This window comes from Corylus avellana, chromosome ca8 (genome assembly GCF_901000735.1).
Source record: "Corylus avellana chromosome ca8, CavTom2PMs-1.0".
Classification (NCBI taxonomy): Eukaryota; Viridiplantae; Streptophyta; class Magnoliopsida; order Fagales; family Betulaceae; genus Corylus; species Corylus avellana.
Window position 1 is genome coordinate 239,142 of NC_081548.1, and position 23,543 is coordinate 262,684.

The 23,543-nt window shown below is 36.9% G+C and overlaps 3 protein-coding genes across 3 annotated transcripts in view; 2 read left to right on the forward strand and 1 right to left on the reverse strand.

Annotated features, from left to right (window-relative positions):
• The first annotated feature begins 1,456 nt into the window (after window positions 1-1,456).
• On the forward strand, window positions 1,457-6,351 carry LOC132189409 (squamosa promoter-binding-like protein 12). Its single transcript, XM_059604150.1, has 5 exons — window positions 1,457-2,032; window positions 2,258-3,002; window positions 3,197-3,333; window positions 3,691-3,945; window positions 5,809-6,351. The coding sequence occupies exons 2-5, from the start codon at window positions 2,338-2,340 to the stop codon at window positions 6,153-6,155; spliced, it is 1,404 nt and encodes a 467-aa protein (XP_059460133.1). The 5' UTR covers window positions 1,457-2,032; window positions 2,258-2,337; the 3' UTR covers window positions 6,156-6,351.
• A 2,056-nt stretch (window positions 6,352-8,407) lies between these two features.
• On the forward strand, window positions 8,408-16,491 carry LOC132190478 (YTH domain-containing protein ECT4). The gene is made up of 8 exons (XM_059605478.1): window positions 8,408-8,580; window positions 11,279-11,316; window positions 11,429-11,606; window positions 12,252-12,328; window positions 12,428-12,844; window positions 13,303-13,845; window positions 14,697-14,909; window positions 16,011-16,491. The coding sequence occupies exons 1-8, from the start codon at window positions 8,538-8,540 to the stop codon at window positions 16,410-16,412; spliced, it is 1,911 nt and encodes a 636-aa protein (XP_059461461.1). The 5' UTR covers window positions 8,408-8,537; the 3' UTR covers window positions 16,413-16,491.
• Window positions 16,492-16,585: 94 nt separating this feature from the next.
• Window positions 16,586-23,543, reverse strand: part of LOC132190479 (uncharacterized) — a 16,226-nt gene continuing 9,268 nt past the window's right edge. Inside the window, exons 11-16 of the mRNA XM_059605479.1 lie at window positions 20,747-20,821; window positions 19,907-19,947; window positions 19,538-19,643; window positions 19,076-19,158; window positions 17,585-17,658; window positions 16,586-17,214 (exon numbers count right to left, since the gene is read on the reverse strand). Coding sequence (XP_059461462.1) covers window positions 17,102-17,214; window positions 17,585-17,658; window positions 19,076-19,158; window positions 19,538-19,643; window positions 19,907-19,947; window positions 20,747-20,821 — 492 coding nt within the window. The 3' untranslated portion in view covers window positions 16,586-17,101. The remainder of the gene's footprint in view (window positions 17,215-17,584; window positions 17,659-19,075; window positions 19,159-19,537; window positions 19,644-19,906; window positions 19,948-20,746; window positions 20,822-23,543) is intronic.

The window sequence follows — 23,543 nt, forward strand, 5'->3', positions numbered from 1 at the left end:
GGAAAAGGTTTTAATTTTTTTTTTTTCTCTTGTTTTTAATGATTTTCTGCGTGAAAGTAAAGTAAGCCCTTGAGCTCAGAAGGCTGCTGCTGTAGAAAGAAACTTAAAGATGGGTTTTTTTATTGGTGAATCAATGAATGGGGAATGCTCAGGAAAAAAAAAAGGATGGGTATAAGAGTAACTCCTTAGTAATACTACACATGGTGGTGCCAAGCTTTAGAATGGTCCACTCTATAACTATGCATCTGTATGCATGTATATATGTATGCATATGAGTATGTATGTACACATATATGTTACTTTACTGGTATGGACAATGAGAACAACTGTATAGTAATAAATGGGTTTCTAAAATTTATCATTTCGGGGTAGAATCTGCATGTGGGTAGTTGGGACAATGTTTTTAGTATTAAATATTTGGGAATCTATCCCTTTTCTTCTGGTGGGGTGATAAAATTAATCTATCAAAAAGTTTTGAGAATTTTGTTTTTGGTTGTACTTAAGACACTTGTTTTGAGATATTTTTGAGCAGGAAGCAAATTATTGAGTGGTTTTGTGTGAGAGCTGCATGCCTGCATGGATTTGTTGAAGCAAGTGGTTGTAAGTTATGATAGACATGGTTGTATAAGATTGGGCCAAGGATTCTTAAGCCTTTCTTCTGCACATATGTTTTTCGTAAGTTTGTGCAATGATGGGAGCAGAGTTTCGTGGGTTTTGTGCCGAAATTCTTGAAGTAATGATGCATCAGGGTCTAGATGAATGAGTTTAGCCAAAGATCCTTTAGCTTGGTATACACTGACAAAACTGCCACAGTTATGTTTATATTCGTGCTTCTCTATTGCTTGGACTAGGTTTCTCATCTCATGTAGATATCTAAGCTAATGTAGAATGAGGGACTATTGAAAACACGTTTTTTTATGGGACCATGTAAGTTCATTTATACATGTGCATCTTAGGACACCTCTCTGTCAAACTTATAGGAGATAGAAGCGTGATCAATTATGTGCAATAATTGTTGTTGGGAAAGAAGTGACACAACTCATTAATTGTAGCTACAGGATGATAATGTTTGACTAGGATGCCCATTAAATTGCTGCTTTAAGGGTAGCTTTTGGTTAAGACGGTGACCCTTTCTATAGCATTGTGTTATTATCTTGCCAGAAATTTTTGGGGGTGGGGAGAGAGGCAAAGACACAGAGGGAGGGTGTGAAGTTTATTTGTAGAAGATATAAAAGTAGAGTCAGTCAGTCAGTCTTTTTGTGCTGTAATTCAGCGCTGTATCAACAAAAAGGTTATCTTCTGGCTAATTACATTCTTAAGAAACGATGTGGTAAATAGGGTTTTCTGAGACAATGGATATTAATAAACACTTACTGTGAAGTTCAGAAAAAAAAAAAAATAAATAAAAGAATAAAAAAAAAAAAATAAATAAAATGCTACCTTTTGCTGTATTGGTTTAAATCTTGATTCTGATTGAGTAGGACTTCTTTATTGATTCTAGCTCGGAATGACAGTTACAGTTTTAGTTTGGATATTCTAAATTGCTACCCTTTTACTGTATTGGTTTTGACTTTTTATGGTGTGTGAGTAGGATTCTGTTGTGTGGCTTGGAAGGGTCTGGAGAGCATAGTGTTTGAGTGGTGACTTTGTGGGTAATGGGTTGGCAGAACCATTGTGATGAGATGTGCTTGACAGTTTTGTCTTGGCCAGAATGGGAAGGAGAAAGATCCACATGGAGGCCTCTGACAGATTGAATTTCACTTGTTTGTTTGGTGGGGAGGGAGATTAGGAATTTAATGGGACAAAGGCACTGAAAGTAGCATATTCAATGGGACGGCAACTGTTCTTGTTTGGTTACTTCATTTTTTGGTTTTTACTTTATTCTATGGGTCTCTTCTAGACTCGGGGATCAGAGGTTCTTATCTGGTCTGTTTGAAGGGAACAACAGAGAAATTTGCTACCTACTCTTAGATGTTGATGCTCAAGGAGAGGGGAAGGGAGAAACGTCGCAATTCCAAGATTTGAGTTGAAGGTAACCTCTTTACTTGAGCTTTATATGTCAGAGCATAATGGACAAGTCACATGTTTATTTAATTGTTCTAATTTCTAGTCTTTACACTTTTCCTTCAGATAGCGCATCTTATCAAGAGTGTGATTGTTGATGGCCCTCTGCATTAGCTTACTTGCTTTCAATCATTTTGGCAAAGCTTCCTTCTGGTGGCTACAACTTTTGACCAAATTGAGCTATTGTGTGCAGGATCCAGCATTCGAAAGAGAGAGTTTTATGCACATTGAATCTAGAACAGATTGTGAATTTCGCACAGGTCTTGTTCTGAGATGGACTGGAACTCGAAAACTACCTCGGAGTGGGACTGGGAGAAATTAGCAGGGTTCAGTTCTAAGTCAATTGATATTCCAGAATTGGTACAACCATCAAATCATGAGATTGAAGGAGATGGAGGGGTCGATAATGGATCTGTATATTCATCTGGAGGTGGTGGTGGTTTCTCAAGTTCAGATTTGGGGCATGGTTCTTCATCTAGGAGCTCCATCTCTGCTTCAGCCGATTCATCTTCCAAGGAGGGAAGTAAGAGATATGGGATTGTTGATGGATTCCCTAAAGATTTTACTGAGAAAAAAGAATGGTCCAGGGTGGACAGTACTGAGAATTATCCATCTCTGGGGGCTTCTGTCAGCTCAGGTGAACCAATAATTGGTTTGAAGCTTGGCAAACGAACTTATTTTGAAGACTTGTGTGCGGCAAGCACCACTAAGACATCAACTATACCTGTGGTTCCTACATCCTCAGCTGTTCCCACAAAGAGGTCTAGGGCATCTTATCAGAGCACTCAAACCCCACGTTGCCAAGTTGAAGGATGCAACCTTGACCTAAAGTCAGCTAAAGATTACCATCGCAGGCATAGAATCTGTGAATGCCACTCAAAAAGCCCAAAAGTCATTGTTGCTGGAATGGAGCGTCGGTTTTGCCAACAGTGCAGCAGGCAAGTTTATTTGGATCTTGATCTTATAAAGGGTACATTATCAGTGGGGATCTTGATTTTCTTCATAGTTTATCTTAGTGTCTTTTTTGCATTTTCAACACTTCTTGATGCTAAGCTTTTGTTTAAGCAAAATCTCAGGTTATGTTATAATCAAGTGAATTTGTTGATGTGACAATTGGTTTGTAATGTTACAGGTTCCATGAACTGTCAGAGTTTGATGATAAGAAGAGAAGCTGTCGTAGGCGTCTCTCTGATCACAATGCACGGCGACGTAGGCCACAGACGGAGGCAATCCAGTTTGATTCTTCTAGACTGTCTTCATCATTATATGGTGCTAATTTTTAATTCTTAAAATTTCAATACTTTTTATTTATCCCAGTAGTTATAGAACTGAATTGAATCCACACTTCATCTACTGTCTACATGCATTTAAGCCATTTTTTGATGTTAAAATTGTCTATTGGAATGGTAAATTTTCTTATTCTTTAAATCTTCTTCTCCTCTAAAAGTGCCTATTTGGGTTATTATATATATGTTATGGAAACATTTTTTTTTACACAATTTATTTCTAAAGACCAATGATATATATTTGTTTTATTATCTTCCCCATATAAACATTTTTTCTGATTCATAACCAATCACCGAATCAAGGTCACATATTTTTTGGTTTTGGGGTTTAAATGTACAGATGGGAGACAGCAGATGAATCTTGTGTTGAATAGGGTTCCATTGTCAACTGCAAATCCAACGTGGTCAAGTGCATGCAGCTATAATAAAGTTACACATGCCGAAGATTCTGTAGCTAGACCTACAAAAACCGGCGGCATTGATAGGCAGCTGAAATTGCTCTCAGATGAGATGCCAGGTGCTCCTTCTATGCTACAAACAGATTCAATCAAGATGTTGTCTTTTGAAGGCAGTACGCCTCGAGTCCTTAGTCAAGGTATCTTTCCTTGCTATTATATAAAACTTTTTGTATCGCTGGAACTCTTAGACATAAATTTTAATGTCTTGGCTGAGTTATAATTTCAAATATACCCTCAAATGTGCTCAGATTTCCAAGAAAACAGGCAAGTTAATATTTATCTTTGGAAAAATTTGCACACGGCCATATATAAGAAAGAGTCGTCGTTATTACAATGAATGATTATTTCCCCGAAATTTTAATCCGATATTACATTTATCTGCTCCTCTCTGATGCAACTCCATTATATTTATTTTCCCAAAAATCTATGGTTCATAATTAACAACTAGTTCTTCCTCCCCCCTGGCAAAATAACAGAAGAAAAAAAAGAGAGACCAAAATCCCACAAATCAGGTTAGGTTGCTGTCTTTGATTCTATTTCCATCAGGTAGCAACATCGCTTTTGTCAACACAAATTTTACCATCGCCATCATTGGCTTGGAAACTCTACTACCTCTTCCATTACCATGAACATTGTTTTCATTGCAGTCCCACTGTCACCAATCCTGTTATTACCGTTGTTAGTTACCATCTTCCTAATAGATTGCTCCCTAGTTACTCTTATACCAGCATTCTTTGTCAATAGTTAGGATATCTAGTGTTTAGCCGTCTACAATTAAGCATTCATGTTACAATTTAAGAAATCAAATTTCCATGAAACCACCTGGCGTTTTAATCTGGAATATTTGCTTTATAGCTTTGGTTGAACAAACAATTTTAACTTAACCCTTGCTGAATGAAGCATATATGGTTGCCGATTCAGTGTTCCCAATCAACCTTTGCATTTTGTGTAAACATTGTACGCAAACTAAGGCTACAAGTACTCGGTCAATGCAGCGGCCATAACACGGTTGGAGAGGAAATATCCTCTTAGGAAGCCTGAGCCTAAGGCTATTGTCTCTGCCCCAAGCAAGAGACCTTTATGGCCCATTTGTAATGTGTTCACTTGTTGATAGGAGAATAGTTTGTAAGAATTTCTCAAAGCAAAGCAAATGCTACTTTTGGTAATAAAAAGACCCTCTTCCCACCCTCTTTTGTTTTCTTACTTTATGCTTAGAAATTTAAATTTAAGAATTAATCAATCACAATATCAGGGCATTTATAATGATTATTGTATCATATGTTGTGTGGACATCAAGCTAGAGACTAGGCAACTAAAAGGGCCTTCTATTGTCTCTCCTAGTCTTTTCGACATTTGCGTTTCTCATTGTGGCTTAGTAAAATTATGGAAACAAAAGATGATTCTCACGACCAATGAAAGAACTTAATTCTTTCTTTTCAAAACTCTTTACCACTAGACAGTTGCCTAAATCTTAATATTGCTAAGTTTTCATGATTTGTTTTCTCTGTCTAAATAAATTTTCTTGTGTACATCTTATGTACTTGAGTTGCGCCGTTTGCGCATATCAGTCGTACGTACTTCAACTACTTGTCAAAAAAATAGTCCCCAGTGCAAGCATAATAAATCACCTTGATTTTATGAAGTTGAATCATATTATCAAATTATGGCAAACCTTAAGTTTGGCATTACTCTCTTATGTACTTAAGAGAGGCACAAAACCCTCTACTCGAGCCACACTTGATGAAGGGCATGAGCGGATCCATCAGTTGCACCAATTTTGATGATTTTCCAATTTACATTTTTCCATTTTAACTTTAAATCGTGTGGAGAGTGAGGATAACTAACTAGGGAAATAACAATAAGGTGAGCAAGGAAGCATATGTATAGCAGGTCCCACTGCTTCTAGTGTATTTTATTGAAAGGTCTCTACGGGGTTCATTTGAGTTTGTTCATTTTATTTTTCTAATATCTCTACTTTTTTATATGACAATGTTCTACAGGCTTAGAGGCATCTTCATTTGCGGCTAATGTTGATGTAGCACCAGATGTTCGGCGTGCTCTCTCTCTTCTGTCAACGAATTCATGGGGTCTGAATGACTCTGAAGCCAATGCTCTAGACCAACTCATGCATGTAAATCGAACCAGCATGGCCCAGCCAGTAGTCCATGCAGAACTGCAAAACTGGGAACTTTCTTCGTCAGGACACGAGCAGGTCGAGCAACCACCGCCCGAGTCCCGTGTGCATTCACTAAATCAACATAACAATGCTGGCATTCATTTCCAGGAATTTCAGTTGTTTAAGTCACCTTATGAGTCTGGCTGCTTTTATTCCAATCAAATCAACTGATTATTGGAAACTAGCATTTCATGTGAAACCACTGCAAGGCCAGTGGAGCCATCACTTTTGTATACAATTCATGTTAGTTCTGGTTGTCAGAATACGGTTAATGGTTATGCCCTATCTTTGAACTTGTTGGGCCTCATAATATCATGAATTTCCTTCCTCCCAAATATGATAGATAAACAAAAGATTTTCGTTTCAAGCTTTATTGCCCAGCTAATTTCTGCATCCCAAGAACATTTTTGAATGGCAAGCCAAGCTATAAAAGAGTCTTCAGGAATTGATCTTAAATAGCAAATGAGTTTCCACCACATTGCTGCTTCTAGAAAAGTTGCGAAACCAGCTGTTTTACGGAAAGAGGATCACTTATTCTAGAAAAAGACGCTGAAAACTTACTCAATTGCACATGTTTGGCAACCTTCAAGGGTGGCTATCCATTGATGTAACACAATTCAGCTATCGGTTTCTTCCTCTATTCTGAGCTCTTGCCTTCTTCCTTTTGGAAGACCCTTCGAAGATCTTTTTGTCTGCTGCCTATAATCCTACGAACCTCCTTTATTCTCCCGGCTTCCTCACTCTTACCGTCCTTCCCTTTCATCTATCTCCCCTGTACTCCCTTTTCTGAACTATGGACCCATCACAAGCCACGGGTTACGATATTAGTGTTCCATATAAGTTAAGTCCAATTTTAATCATGTGTATATAAGTTCTTAGACACCATTCTCTTGCATGTTGATTTTCAATGATGAATTCTACCCAAAATTTGTATCATTTAGTATCAATGTTAGCCACCATGTCGAGTATGGGATCGTATAAGTTGCTGCTTTGTGGTCGAGTCACGAAGATACCAGATTAAAATGTATTGATACTTTGTATAAGCATAATATTAAGTCATTGAATAATAATACATGAGTGAAGCCGCCAAAAAGAGAAAATGCTACCACGAAGTCAGTGTCGATAGAGTGAGCTGCCGTTGGCGTCGGTCACGAAACGTGGTGTTTTGTTACGATCCTAGTGTCTCACATGGGTTAAGTCTATTTTTTAACCATGTGTTAACTTTTGAGCACCCTTTCCTTGCAAGCCGGTTTTCAAGGGTGAGTTTTACCCAATATTTGTATCACAACCCTCTAAGCTTTGATTGAAGAAACCGAAGCCCTAGGATGTGATAGCCCATAACTACTGGATGCCTTTAATGTTAATGTAACAGTCTTAACCAACTCTAATTTATTTATTTTTATTTTGAAGTAAGGGCTAGGGGTGAAAAGGCGGGCGGTTAATAACCGCCTGCTAACCACACTAACCGCTAACCGTCTATATATATATATATATGAAACGATGTCATATGTAGTATGATATTATCATATTACCATATAAACGACATCGTTTTGCTTTCTTTTCTTTTCTTTTTTTTTAAAAAAAGGGTTAGCGGTTATTGGAGTTACTAACCGCTTAGTGGATTTTACTAACTGCCTAGGCGGTTATGGTTAGCGGCTTTAGACAATAACCGCTAACCGTAGCCGCCTTTTCACCCATAGTAAAAACTAATTCAAAGGTTAGTTGAAACGGATCAAACATGTTGACTTGTTTGTGACCCGTTTACTAAACGTGTTAAGCAGGTCGTGTCGGTCACTTGTGGGAGTTGTGTTATGGTTGAAAGGTTTGACCTGTTTAACTAAACGAGTAATATACAAGTTGATCCTTAATGAGTTTGTGGGTTAAGCAAGTCGACCCAAACCCAACCTACCAACGCAAATTGCTTGCTCTAGTATATGTTATCATGTCTTTTAAATGTTTAGATAAAGTGACTATGTACATTGTTAGTTGTAATGACATAATAGAGTAATCCTATATACTGCACCTTATCTCATTGGGTTAATGTGATAGTGTCCATCTACCTTTAGATCGGCCATTGTTAAAATAAAAAGAAAATCAAAAGACTAATAATAGCGTCAAATCTGCATAGTGACGTGAATGTAACATCACTCAAAATAAAATCTCTACCATAAAATAGAAGAAGATTCAATACCTTTATATTTAGCCCCCAAGCATAATTCAATTGACTGAATACTACGTTTCATAAAGTGGAGGTCATCAAATTTAACTATGTGGACATGTTTAAAAAAAAAGTTCTTTATATCCAAAACATAATAATTAGAAACAAAAATAAAGAAAATTAGAATAAGTATATAGGAGTATTATTGGAGTAATATATGCATTTAGATATAAACAATAAAAGCTAAAACCCTCATTTAGTTTTCTGTCTTTTTGAAACCAAAACCCCCCTCTCGAAGCTTTCTCTGGTCTCTTCCTCTTGCCAAGTATTTTCCCTCGAATTTTCTCACTCGGAATTGAATTCCTTTGATTTGGAGGCTCGTAGATCCTTGATTCATGGACACCGGTCGGCAGGAACGAGATCGAATCAACTCCACTGGTATCTCTCTTTTTATGCATATGAATTTGAATATTTTTCTTTTGGTTTCTCCTTTTTTCGAATGTGATTTCTATGCTTGGGTATGTATTGCGGAACGCTTCTCTGTTTGTTTCATTGTCAAATCAGGTTTTACAGGACCAAATTAGCATTTCTGGTTTTTCTAATTCATTCTTTTTTTTTTTTTTTTTAATGTGAAAATTGCGAAACATGATTGTGCTTCTGTTTGACATGATGAGACTTCTCTATTGGATCGCATGAAATGTACGTTTAAGCACGTGAATCCGCAAGATGAGCAACGTCTTCTAATCAAATTGTTTGTGTGGAAAATGGGTTTTCTAGGGTTTATCTTGTGCATGTAGGCTTCCTAATTTTGTTATTAACGTTGTTTTTGTTATTAATCTTATGCCCAAGCAAGCAGGAAATGAGAAATTGGAGTCATTCAATTCTCATTTTAATTGTAAATTTGATAGAGCCTTCCATTGTGCTACAAGTGGTGAAATGCTCTAGAGGCCTTTTTTGTTTGGTTTCTTTCAAGTGTGATTTTTGGTTTTTTGGGGGAATGGCCAATTCACGTTAGATTGCTGATGGTTATGGGAGTATCCAGATCTATCCTCCTAGGACCTCGTCTTAGTGGGGAAGACACTGGTTGGTGGCCATTTTAAGTTGTGAAATAGCTTTCTTGAAGTTTAGAGATGCAATTGTAATAAAACTTCTTCGCCAGCTGTAGTTGATATATTTATATGAGCAGATACTAGACTAGAGCTGCTAAGACTTTTGCAAATCTAAAACCTGAGTTTGATTTTACCTTTCCAAATTGTCTTTAGATTTGCCTTGGTTGACTACTCAATCTAGCAGTAGGTACAGTTTTCCAAGAAACTCACAAAGATTCCTAGATTTGGTAGTTCGTGGCTCATACTCCTCTGTTGCATGGATTAGGAATTTAGATTTATAAGACTAATGGACAAAGGGCTATCCCGAATTGAGATATGGACGGAAATTGTTATAGAGAGCACCTCTTTTGTGATTCTACAGTTATGCAAGAAACAGAGATGTAATTACCTTTGAGGCTATGAAATCAGAAATAAAAGATGTATGTATAAACTGCTGAAAATCGTGGTGTTTTGGTGTTTATACGAATCTTGCTTCAGATGAGTTTATATTATTAGCAAATGCCCTTGATTCGAGAGAGCCGACCCAAGGTTTCAACCGCTTTTATTCTTCACTCCTTCTTCTCTCTTTTTACGGTGGATTTGAATCTAGTGCCTAAGCCAGTTGACCTGGGACTTCAATGTCTTCTGCGAGATTGAGCTTGTCTGAAAGTTTTTGTCCTTTTTGTCTTAGATGACATTTGCAGCTGGTTATGCGTTTGATCTATAATTTTTTTTACATGAATCTTTCCTAAAGTCTTTTTTATTCAACTGATTTCTTATTCCCTTGTACAGCCCTTCTTTCATTTTGCGTTATTTGCAATGTCTAGGGATGTTAAAAGTGAGTTAAGCCAATGCATGCAAGTAGACAAAACAAGTTTCATCCGTTTATGTTGAGGTCAGTGCAAGTCTGTCTCTGAGTAAGAGTCCAGGATGTGTTAAAGATGTTGCCTTCATTCTAGTTATCTTAGAGCTATGAGTCAACAATTTTCACCAATTCTATCATGGTAATATTTTTCATATATCGAGAATATGAGTTTAAATTGTTATATGAAGGGTTTTGTCTCCTTCCCAACATACCTCAGTGTATATAGGAGTTCCTAAGAGAATATTTAAGAGGTTAACATTATTGTGCTCTTGCATTGTTTGGATATAGAGAATTGGAACTTTTTTTTATAAGTGAGATTACATTAAAAAAAAAATTACTACAGGAGGGGGTGGATACATTGACCCCATTATAAACATTATAGTGCACAAATAAAGTTAAAAAAAAAAATTGGAATGGGCATATGAGTAACCCAACCCACTATTAAAGGGCCTCCAAAAGTGGCGGTTTGTGAGACAGAACAATGGTTGAACTGCCACAAGAGACACCCACTGACTGGAGAGTCACAGCAGGAAGGATAACACTGTAGATAACCGAACTAGAGCCACTGAAGAGGAGCAACACTTCTATGTCCGTCAGATCTGGATGTGCCCGACGGTGGGTGTATAGTGGACATTGAATCTAGATTTGGAAATCTCCATAAGCTAAACGCTACACGCGGGGAAGAGGGGGGAGGCGATGGTGGTGGAGGGGCTCATGGTGAGAGGAGACATGAGCCGCAGATCCGACTTCCAAAATCTATACAAAGGAGCAGAAAAAAGAAAAAAGAAAAAAAAGAGGAGAAATAGAGGGAGGGTGAGGGAGAGAGGTGCATGTGGATGCAGGGGAGAGGAGGCAAGAGCAGCGTGCTCTTCCCTCCTCCCTATCTGAATACTGAAGGAGGAGGCTTTTTGAGAGAAGGGGCGACAATTTGAGAGTATTCTTGTTAGGTAAAAGGTGATTTTTTCTTATTTGTTAAGAAAGGTGAGATTTGGAACTTAACTTGCATACTACTACATGCCAGATTCAACATCATATCATATTATGATTGGATGTGCAGATGAAATTAGCCTTTGTGTATATACAATTTCCTTTTTCTGATATGTTGCTTCACTTACCAGTTCTCTGTAATGCTTGTGTTTATTGCATTGTACTGAGACACTTGACTCATCAATTCTGGATGCAGGTGAGAGACCTGTTAAGCCAGATAACTTGACACAGCAGGTATTTGCTATCTACTTTTCGTAAATTGTTTCAATTATGATTCTTTCTATATATTTTGGTGGGATTAGGTAAATATGTTCCATTAGTACTTCATTTTGTAATTTATTATCAGCCACTTTCGCCCAAAGATGAAAGGATTGTTTCAGCAAATCCTTCTCCGGATGCAGTCATCATAGGAGCGTCAAGGAATGTTAACGAACAACAAGAATCTTCAGAAGCAGCTGGAGATCTGAACAATGTCCATCCGCTCAATGCTTATGTTTCTCACGAACAAAATATATCATATGGTGGTTAGTTTGTTGATCTTTTGCTTCTCTTAACAATTTAGGATGAAGCTCTTACTTGTGGTGATAGGCATGAGATATGCTCCTGTAAATTTGAGTGCTTTGACACTTATTTGCACTTTGAGCCATTTTGAAAGTGTGGTCACTTCAATACAACATTTTTTTAAGTTTCAGGTATTCATAACAAATATCTGGAAACATAAATATCTCTATATAGAAAGATATATTTTGAAATTGATTTTTTTTTTTTATAAAAAAAATCATATAAAGTGATGGTCATTGTTCATTGGTTCTGCTTCCTCTTACCATAAATCATTTACACTATCAATCTTTTTTGATAAGTAATGATGATATAAAAAGCGCAAAGGGGCGCAACCTATATACACGGGAAGTATACACAGAGAGCGCCTAAGAGGGAGAGAAATGAAAAAGAAAATCTGAGAAACTAATCACTAAAGGAGCTAGCCAAACGGCCGTCCAAGAGTAAAGAGTAAAGAAGAAAAAATGAGTCAATTCCTCTATGGTCCTAGTGGAATTATCAAAACATCTAGCATTTCTTTCATTCCAAATACACCACATAAGACACTATCAATCAATGTAAATAATTTATAATATTACTTAATGTTGTCTAAATTTTCGCTCTTGATTCAGGTTATAGCAATAGCACTGGTCTCTGGGATGGATATTCTCCCTATGTTAATGCTGATGGCATGCATGTTGTATCACCGGTGAGGATAAAGCTCATATTCATGCAACTCTTCAGATTCATATTTGAATCTACACTTAACTTAATTTTTTTTTTTCCTTCTTATTTTAATCTGTGTTAGGTCATCTACAATGAGAATCCATCTGTTGTGTTTCATTCTGGTTATGGCTACAATCATGAAATGGCATATGGACAATTTTCTCCAGTTGCTACACCACTGCCATCTTTAATGGTGGATGGCCAGCTTTACTCTTCACAGCAAGTTCCATTTTCCCCATCTTATTATGCACAAGCCCCTGCTCCAAGTTTGCCTCATATGTCTTCAGCTATTCCGATTTCCCCAGCTGACCTGATGGTGCCAGAGAGCAGCAGCATTGACACAATGCTTTTTGGGCCAGGATCAGGTTACTTACCAAGTTTTGGGTCACTTGGTGGAGGGAATATCTCTGGAAATCTTGGTTCTAGTCCTCTAACATCTCCAGCAGCTTATCCCCAACCAATGGGCATACTTGGATCATATGAGCACAATGTTGGACAGGTTTGTTATCAGTTGATTTTGAATACCATCATTCCTAATAATATTATCGCTTTGGCACTGAAGGCCACACTGCATGTTTGAATCCCACTCAAAAAGAGTCACTCAAACGTGAGGAAGATGGCAGCAATGAATAGGATTATAATCTAACATGGAGAATATTGCTTGATATTTCTTAATAATAAATTCCATTAGATAATCATTCTTTCTTTTTCTTTTTTTTTTTGTCTTTTTAATTTTTTTTAAAAAAAAAGGTAAATACAACTCTTATACCGGCAAAGAACACACCTGTTAATCTCCCACCCTTGCTGTTGTTTTGATGAATCTATGTTGCAACTCTAGTAAAATATCAGATATTTTCAAGTGAGCTGTCATTCTTTTTACAGTAGTAGCATTTTAACTCAGGATATATGTAGACAGGCTAGTTTCATGTCTGACATTTATTTATCATTTAATTTCAGATTTCTCAACAACAGAGACCAATGCATGGATATGGCTTGGTGTCGAGTTCCTTTAGTGGACGCTACCCACATGGTAGTTCTTATCAAAGCTCTACCTTTGGTGGTGCTTCAATTTCTTATCCAGTAGCTAATGATCGGAATCGTCTCCCTCTTGACAAGGGAAGGAGAAGAGAGAGGGACAGCAACTCAATTGGCATTTTTAATGATTCACAAAATATCTTCAATGACCGCAATCGTGGTCCAAGGGCTTCAAAGCTGAAGAGCAAGAGTGCCACAGAACAGGGTTCTGCATCTGTTAATAGCAAAAATGTTTCATCTACTTCTTCTGGAATTCATCATGATTCATACAACCGGCAGGATTTTGTTACAGATTACGAGAATGCAAATTTTTTTATCATCAAATCTTTCAGCGAGGACAATGTTCATAAAAGTGTTAAATACAATGTTTGGGCCAGCACACCACATGGGAACAAGAAACTAGATGCTGCTTATCATGAAGCAAAGGAGATTAAAGGCAATTGTCCAGTATTCCTATTGTTTTCAGTATGTTGCTTTGACCGACTAACTTTTTAATATTTCCTAATTGTTGGAATACAATGATTGAAACTATTGTTCATTTCTTCTTCTTGACATTTTACATTTATGAACCTCTTGAATGAGTCTCGTTTTGATGTATAAGACTCCACACCATCAGAACTCCAAATCAAGATCTCTGACATATCGTAAGTCACTTGAGCAAGTGATCAAGTGATTTGATGTCTGCATTATATGATTTTGATCTAGCATGCACATAAGCTTTACTCTATGGAGTTATTGTAGCGTCTTGAATACAAGCTCCTTTCTTTCTTCAGACCTAAAAACATTGTTCACAAAATGCTTTAGGGAAATGCTTATTCCTCTATGGTGGTGGATGAGATGTACTAGACATATCACTTTTAAGTTAGTTGTGCTTGTACTTCAATTCATGAAAAACTTGGGGTTAACTACATTTTTTTATCTTACGGTGGGTATTTTTGTCATTTTCGGTTGCCGAAGGGGGGCTTTGCAGAAGTTGAAACATGGTAGTTGGGGTAAATGCAGTTTCCCCAAAAACTTGGGTTCATGCTTTCTTTGTTGGATGCGTCTCAAACTATCAGACTTGTGATTCTTTTTGGAAATTTCTTCTACTTTTCTATTTCTTTCTATTATATTTCCTGGCTGTATCAGTATTAGTACCTATGGAAACATACTAAGGGAATAACTTGTTTGATTTCTCTTCTTTTATAACTGATAGGTATTATAAGAAACTTACCTTCATTATTCCAGTTCAAATTTTCTGCCGATGTGTCTAAATTTGATTTTTTTGCACCTATTTAATAAGTCCCATCAGATTTTTCTGGTTAAAATTTTTGCAGGTTAATGGTAGTGGCCAGTTCTGTGGTGTAGCTGAAATGGTTGGACCTGTAGATTTTGAGAAGGACGCAGATTACTGGCAGCAAGATAGATGGAGCGGGCAGTTTCCAGTTCGGTGGCACATCATTAAAGATGTTCCCAATGTTCGATTCCGTCACATTCTACTTGAAAATAATGATAATAAGCCTGTTACTCACAGCCGAGATTCTCAGGAGGTAGCAATTAATTGATTATGAAGACACAAACACACACACACATACATATACAAACAAGCTATATACTTACCTGTTTTTGATAGAAACTAAAACCATTTTCGAGCTTATAATTGAGGTGTTTAGGGACACCCAGACATTGTTTAGATGGTTGCTACTTGCCACGCCCTCGAAGGAATCCTTTGCCTTGCTTGATGTTGCTCTTTTCCTTAATAAAATTTCAACTTTTCCATCTGTTGATAGGTTTGTTGCCTCAGGCTTTGGTCTGAAAAAGGCCAACTGCCAAGTTTTCAGATTGTGAGCTCAAGGGCTCTAATAGTTTACCTACTGGAAATGGAAAAATCTTAGATTGATGGGCATAACATGGCATGTAGTGGGATGTGCAGGACAGTGGATCAGGTTACTTTGGTAGGTGCAAAAGGCATATCTCATATTATGTCAAGTACCGTCCCTGGGTGTGCAACTAACGTGCATCCTCACAAATCACTAAGTTAATGTTGGTGTTATGATTAAATGTTACCTCACTTAAGAAAGTCACTATAAAAAGTGAATTTAATGTGTTTAGTTGGCCCTAATTATGGCCCTTACCAGCTTCTCTTGTTTGTAATAGTATGTGATATCTAATATATTTTTCAAGCGGCCCTTCTCCTTCCTAAAACTTCCATAGTGATCAATTGGTGTCAAACCTCAGTTTATATTTTCCATCAGGACGAATATTTGTACTACGCCGTAGGTACTTTAAATTCAGTTTATTGGCATTCAGTAAACTCTGCTCAATTGTTGAATAATGAAGTTACATCTGCCTTGGGTTAAATCATTGTATTTAACCATACATTTTATTTATAATAGTGCTCTTTTCTTCTTTATTTTTTATTTTTTATTATTTATGAGAAGAAAATACAGTCGATATGAAAACTCGACCCAAACAGGATCTGTCATTAAGTTCCAGGGTCAGGTTTAGTTTAAGGTGATATGAGTTTTGATGGGTAAAAAAATTCCTACCGTTATTCTTTTATGTCCTGCCCGTTAACAGGTTTGAATTGCATTATATACATTTTGACAGGTTTGAAATGTATTTCTCACTTGATGCTGAAATACTTTCAGGTGAAACTGGAAGAGGGTATTGAGATGTTGAAGATTTTCATGGATTACGATGCACGTACATCTATCCTAGATGATTTTGATTTTTATGATGAGCGGGAGAGAGCCTTGAAGGAAAGGAAGGCCAGACAGCAAGCTTGTTCAACGGCAGATATTCCTGATTCTCTCACTGATGAGTCTGTTAATCAACTGTCTGATAGTTTAGCTCAAGCCCTCAAGTTGGAAGTTAGTAGTAATAAAGAAGTAGCAGCTGCTGAACACAGTGGTAGCTCAAGAGCGGATGCTCCACTTTCACTTGCCCATGATGCCATGAACCAAACGTCTGCTAGCTTGTCTCAAGTCTTACAGTTGGAAGAGAGTAACAATGGGTTATCAGGATCCGAAACAGGTGGACACAAGAATTGAGTCTGCCAACAGTTGGTTTGACTGCTTGTAGCATTTAGTTGAAGGTGTTGCCAGCATCTTTGGCATACACTCCTTGTACCCTTGTGGTTTTAAGAATTATAGGGTGCTGAAAATAGTTGAGGTCATAATTCGGGCATCTTGAACGGTCGGGCTGCAAACTGACCTTTTTCCCCTTCTTTTTTTTTTTTTTGGATCAATTGTTCAAAGCAATTAGGAGGTAATCCAGGCATGCTCGGCAAGGAGGAAGGCTGTTTGATATCTCTGACACTTTCTTATGAATTTTCTCTTTAATTGTTTCCTCTTTAAGGTAAATTGTTTTTGGTGTTGTGGATGATGTTGGAGCAGTATCTGTATACTAGGGCTGATTCCTTACATTTGTAACGCTACATTCCTGTACTAGTTAACTGGGCTGCTTGGTACTGCAAAGGATGCTGAAACCCTTGTTAGGGAACAATTTAATTGAATAAATTACTAAAAATGAATTTGTTCAGAGGTACAACAAATAATTGTCTTGATTGATCTTTTTGTGATGCCAGTGTCTGTGTAGGAGTGGTGGTTTTGTTCTAAAGCAGCAATATACAAGAAGAAACAAATTCAAAGATCATTCTTCGTGCTTCCTTCCTGCTCTCTCCAAGTCCAAGCATTACCAGATTTTGTCCATGTGGAAGCTTATCCTCTTCTGAGTGCCATCACAATCTCACTCTTACTGAGTTGTAAATCTCAACATATTTCCCAGCCGTGTTGTTCCAGCTATTGTCCACTTCCATAACCTTCCCTATAATGCCATTCCATTCATCTGCTTCTGCATTCATCAAAATAAATGACAATTTTGTGACAAAATGGAGTAATTGATTCCAATGCATTCTATGACCATCATTTCCCACCCATTCAAGTTTTGAAATGAAATAGTTCTGAAGCCTATTTTACCTTTTATTTCATAGTAAACAAATTTTAAACATGGCTATTTCAATTTTCATAGTATTAGAAAAAAAACTAATACTCCCATTAGTTAGTCTGGCCATGACAAGGCCCATTTAATTATGTTATCAGCTTTCAAATTCTAGCAATATTCGCATTCCTCATTATAGAAGACTGAAGCAGTCTAAGCATTAGGCAGTTATAAAAGATCATCAGCAACAACATTATACACAGACCAACTAGATTGCACCTACTCTCTCTGTAGTGAGCAAATGCACGGTCTAGAGCCCAATTTAAGGATCCTTCATCAATTCCCTCAAAAACAAACCTGAAATGTGAGTAAATAAATAGGTAAGCAAATAAACAATGACATCAGTAAAACACTTGTACCAGCAGAATCCAGGACTGAATAACCTAGCATAAAAAGGTAACACTAGTAGTGAAGGTGATGGGCAAACCTAGTTCTAGTGGTGTAAATGGTGGAAAAGGTTGATCTGGCAGCAATTAAAGGTGGTGGTAGAACTTGTGTGCTGGTGGTGAAATCCATGGTTGTTATAATGGTAGTAATATTGGACATAGTGGTGGCGGTGGAGGTGGTGATAATAGTGGTGTCAACGAGTGTGGTGACAATAATAGTCAGTTCTAAAATGGTAATTACAGTTATCCACATAAAGATCATGCCAATTGCAGTGATGAATTGTTATAGAGCTTGGACTGGTAATTGGCCCATAGAGAAGGGAGGAAAGATTTGAATTAGTAACCTCAGTTTCATGAGGCGTGGTCCCCAGCTGATTGAGATGCCCCTTGGGGGTTCATTATAGAGCTTGGATTTATACGTCTCAACTTTTAGTGGTGGCTTGTACTTCCCTACTCTATGGATTTTAAATTTTCTAGAGATTTGAGATCCATAATTTAGACAAAAGGAACACAGTTTTAGTAATTTCTTAAACCCCTTGATTCAAAGGAAAAAGAACAGGACCCCGATAGAAGACCTACAGGGGAGAACCCTTGTTTAGCACCCTGTTTTCATCTTTGCTTTCATCTATCCAATCTGTAGCTCACTCATGGTGTTTACATATGAAAAATGGCTTTCACACATGCATACAGCCATATATGCACAAATTGTGAGATCACAAGGAGCCACTGTCCAGAGTGGTAGTAAAAGTCCTCAGCTGCCTCGCGCAACTGCACAGATTCAACTCATGAGAGTGACTACTTCATGCAAAAAATGCTGAAGGTAGGACAGTATCCAAGCCACCCCTCTTCTAGAATCTCACTTAAGTGAGACCAGCAATTTTTAGTGATATATTACTAGATCATGCATATCACATTAAACAAGATATCGATAAATTAAATACAGGGAAGGCTCAATGCAGCAAGGGGATGAAACTTTTTTTTTTTTTACATGTCCACACAAAAGGGGGAAGGAAGGATTCGAACTAGTGACCCGCTTCATGAGGCGTGGTCCACAGCCGATTGAGCTACTACTTTAGGACACAAGAGGATGAAATTGATATCATGGCTTAGGACCAGTTGGTAGGATTCATATAGAAACCAATTTTTTTATTTTTTATTTTTATTCAGGCTCTTTAAATATATAGAACGAAAGTAGAATAGGCAATTGTCTTCGGTCAAATGGCATCTTGTCCTTCCATAAGAGTAAAGGGTATAGTTGTGGGTTGTATCCATATGGGTGCATTGTACTTGCATATTAGTAAATAAATACATATATAAAAATAGAGTACCCGTTAGCTCTGTCATGGTTTGACTGATCATCCACGTCAAAAACTGTGTCTGCAAGACCACCAGTCATTCTTACTACTGGGACCTGCAACAATCATTCAATCCAAATGAGAAATTCACCTCATGTCAATCTTCCCTAAGAACCTATGTCATTCATCTATAGTACATGCAAACATCATCTCAAAATAAAAAATAATTAAATAAATAAATAAAACCACAAAATATTGTAGCAAACACGTAGGCAGCACCATGGAAATTGATCATGTTTAACCGGGGAAGTACCTCCTTTCAACATCCCACTAATCACATAATCATTACCATCTCATTTTCAGATTGTTTCTCCAAAAGTTGCCAGTCACTATGACCACCAGAAGATTATTAAAAATTGAGTTTTATTTACTGTTTCTTACTACTGTCATCATAAAATAGATAGCAGAACCTAATCATTTTATTGAAGTACATACTGCTCCATAACGCATTCCAATCATTTGGGAAAGTCCACAAGGCTCATACATGGAAGGAACTAACACCATATCTGCTGCAGCATAGAGCATGTGGGACAGCTCTTCACTGCATAGAAAGCATGTCACGAACAAGAAAATATTAGTTCAGTTAGTAACCAGTGACAGTCGTGTACATGTTATTTCAGTTAAAAGAGAGTAATTTATATTGCTAGGGAAGACACTTCCGTGGGAACTAAGGAATGAATTTCTCTCCAACCTACAAATAATTGGAACGTGCAAGTTACAACAAAAATAACAATATTAGAGATATAATTAAAGAAATTCTAGGAATTGAATAACTGTTGTATGGTGTTCAAAAAAATGATTTACCTAAACATCAATAGGATCCGGGTGGAAGGACCTTGGTTATGCTACAAGAAAAAAAGTATGATAGATGAATGTTGGTAGTTCACCAATTTATTTGCACTTCTAAATAAAAAGACTGCAAAAAAAGGGATCTATCCCACAAGCTTGACATTTCATAAAGAATTGAGCTTATATGAGTCACATTAACATACTTCAATAAAATGAAAATTTATATAATGTAATTAGGACAGATCAAGCACCAAATGGTGCGTATATCATGAACAGAGCTGAGGTATAATTGCAATCCATGTTTCATGGACATGCTCAAGCGGTGGGTTGTCAAAGTGTCCAACACACATTGGGTATGGAAACATGACATACATGCCTCTGAGACGAGTTGAACACAAACCTGCATGAAATAATACTGTTCCACACAGGACACAGCTCAAACATGGAAGAACAATTTAAATTTTCAGAAAATGTTTCTTTTTAAATTTTAAATTTTAAATTTTAGTGGCACAAGGGCTTCCAACAATAAGTAAATAAACAAAGAATGAGACACCACTTACTATGAAAAAGAGATGAAATTCTATTGTTTTGATCCAAATTGATTGAAGATATTAGTGTCCACATACTTTTACTATGATTTCTCCATTTTAGTATTATACAAGAGTCTTTGATTTCTCTATATGTTCCCTTTTTTAGCTTTCCAATAAATAATGTGCATGTAAATTATATTCTCAAACTATGTATATTTAGATAGATATATTAGTGTCCCGGACATGTATTGGATGACATGTTGCATATCCATACAATCTATAAATTCTAGCACAATCTGTAAGACCAAAATCTCAGATCCATTACCAATTTTGCAAGCCCTTCGAATTCTCTTTCAACCCGAACATCTGAAGCTTTCCCAAGTATGACCATCTGCCCACCCTAAAAGTGACTCCATTGGAAAAGAAGGAAATCAGTTGAAATCATATCGTGAACTTGGTTCAAACTCAGGCAGTCAAATTAAGAAAACACAGCATATATAAAGGGAGAAAACATCAAACTTCCCAAAATTCTAGTAAAGAACTAACAGATGCTTCATAAATGAACACTTCTTGTTAGCATGATAGACATCTATGTGTGTTGAATACAACAGTGTGTCAGCAGACCTTAAATAAAACCTAGCTTAAGACAAATAATCATCAGACCTGGGTCTTCTTAAAAGTATTTAACAGCTGAAAGATGAGAAATTATTCTCCAAAATCTCATCCAAAGAAGACAAAAAGCTATTGAAATTAAGAAAGACAACATGTAAAACTTTGACCTCATATTTGATTTAAGTGACATCATCTCAAAAAGATCTTGTGGTGCAAAAGACCACAATTACGGTCAATAAGACAAAACAATCACACTCAAGCACTCCAAGAATTTACTTGGTCCCTCAATGTGAGTTACGTCCACAAGAAGAGGTGATCACGAAGAAATTCAAAAATTCACTATTAGATGGAATACAAAATAGCAAGAAAAAAAAAGAAAGAAAAAAAAAATCACTAAGAACTCAAAACTCCAATACACCTAAATCTCACTTTTACACAAAAGAGATGCTTCCCCAAAGGAGAAAACAAAAGGACAAACTTCTCTTTTGCGAAGACAAACGCAGCTCTATTTCACTCCTTTTCTCTCTCATTGTCACACACCTCTTTCTTTCTTTTCTTTTCTTTCTCTTTTTTCTCTCTCACGCACAACAAGCTTTCTCAAGATGAAACAAAAAGGTTGTTGTGTGGCGCTATGCTTTTTCTCACAACACGAAACTAAGAGTGTGGCTCCCCATTTTTATAAAACACTAAGTCGGCTACCAAAGACCAAATACAAGTCAGTCAATGAAAGAAATACTCTCCTTCTCCAAGGAGGAGTAACTGCTGTTGGGCGCCACCAACTTGATGGGTCAAGTCACACGCATGGCAACAGATCAAGGCAGAAGTTGTTCAATTTTTCAAAAGAATGTGGATTACATTGCTGAACTTTTTTCCCCATTCAAAAAGAAAATATGCTAATTCCTGCTGAATCCTGTTATTTTCAATCAAGAAAGAGTTAGGGTATGTTGTTCAGTTGTCATTAAACTTCCAACGGTTCAAGAATAAAAAATTCTTTTTCAGCTACTGAAAATTCTGAGGGTTAGTGGGTACTGGAGAAGGCGATGATTGCCAGTTAGAGGCTTAAAGTCTCAATCAGGGGTTAACTTGACTTGCATGTCTCAAATGTAAAATTTCACTTTTAAGTTGTCCATCAGCCTTCCAATAATAACGACCATGGACTAGCACAATATTGTTATTGTTTAATTCGCAACATGGTGGGTATTGATAAGTGGCTTCAAGAAGAGTATTGATATTCCATTTATAAGAGAACAGACATTCTTTACTAGTATTATGGAGTTTTTCTATGGTAGCCAGTCTGGCAGAGTCGTATTCACTCTATATATTGTTTACAGATTTTCAAGCATGTTAATAATGCAAAAACTGTAAAAGCATTGATATAAAAATTTGGAAGGTGATATAATCTCAGATATCCTTATTTCCATCATGTTGAGAGAGAGAGAGAGAGCAGTTGTCATGAAAAAAAATAGAAAAAGCAAAACTTACAAGTTCCTCAACATGCTTGATTGCATGAGAAATCAAATGAAGCCCCTTTTGTGGGACTAATCGAGTAATACAGACAACTAAAGGCACCTTGCATGTTATATCTGGCAAATGGTTACCATCTAGAGTGCCTTCTAAAGCCAAACCAAGCCCCCTTTGAACATAGTATTTGCATAACTTCTTGCCCTCAGGCTTTTGAGCTGCAAGGAATCAAATACAGAGAATTTAAAGGAAAACTAGAGAACCTTGGGAAGTAAATCTTGAAGATAGATAATTATGATTAGATCAAAATAAAAACAGTTCACACATCAGGAAAAACTAGAGCTGGAACTTTGATGACATCATATTTGCTATTAAAGCTACTTCCCACCCTAAGATTGGCAGACAACAAAGGCACGAATGCATAAATGTTTCTGTCTTTTAATACTATGGAAGCATGTTATGATAATAGTAGCAGGGAGCCTGCAGGTCTCAGCACTGCACTATGTTGAATTGGTGTCAATCTCATAAATATGCAACTATACAAGGGCTTAACAATATATAAGTAAAATTTACCAAGAGAGAGAGAAAGGGAGTGAGAGAGAGAGACTCCGTCATTTTCTAGACCTGTTCTTTTGCTAATGTGAAATCAAACAAACAGAATTCTTGACTAGATAAAGTGAAGTTACCATTGAACTTAACAGGCAAGAAGATGTCAGTAGCAGGGTTCCACATTGCAGTGTCTATCCCATTCAAAACACCAAAGTATCTACAGAATTACATAACACAACATTGTCAGAAACTACGGGAACAATAATAAGTTCCTGTACTTTATTTATTTATTTTGGATAAGTATGAACAATAATAAGGTCTGTATTAATTATAGATACATGTAAAAACAAAGGAAGACTATAATCTGAACACAGCAATGGATATTTATCAAGCAAGCCCCCGTCACAAAGATATTCCATACAAGATTCCCAAGCATAATGGCACCCAGAGGCCCAGACTGAGCCAAGAGAAAATCAGAGAGATATTTGAAGAAAACAAAA

What these genes read in the sequence shown, in the direction of transcription:
- LOC132189409 (XM_059604150.1), top strand. Translation starts at nt 2,338, where the DNA reads ATGGACTGGAACTCGAAAACTACCTCGGAGTGGGACTGGGAGAAATTA. An exon ending in TTTTGCCAACAGTGCAGCAG is followed by an intron (nt 3,003 to 3,196) that starts GCAAGTTTATTT and finishes GTAATGTTACAG; the next exon opens with GTTCCATGAACTGTCAGAGT. An exon ending in GCCTCGAGTCCTTAGTCAAG is followed by an intron (nt 3,946 to 5,808) that starts GTATCTTTCCTT and finishes AATGTTCTACAG; the next exon opens with GCTTAGAGGCATCTTCATTT.
- LOC132190478 (XM_059605478.1), top strand. Translation starts at nt 8,538, where the DNA reads ATGGACACCGGTCGGCAGGAACGAGATCGAATCAACTCCACTG. An exon ending in AGATCGAATCAACTCCACTG is followed by an intron (nt 8,581 to 11,278) that starts GTATCTCTCTTT and finishes TTCTGGATGCAG; the next exon opens with GTGAGAGACCTGTTAAGCCA. An exon ending in ACAGCCGAGATTCTCAGGAG is followed by an intron (nt 14,910 to 16,010) that starts GTAGCAATTAAT and finishes AAATACTTTCAG; the next exon opens with GTGAAACTGGAAGAGGGTAT.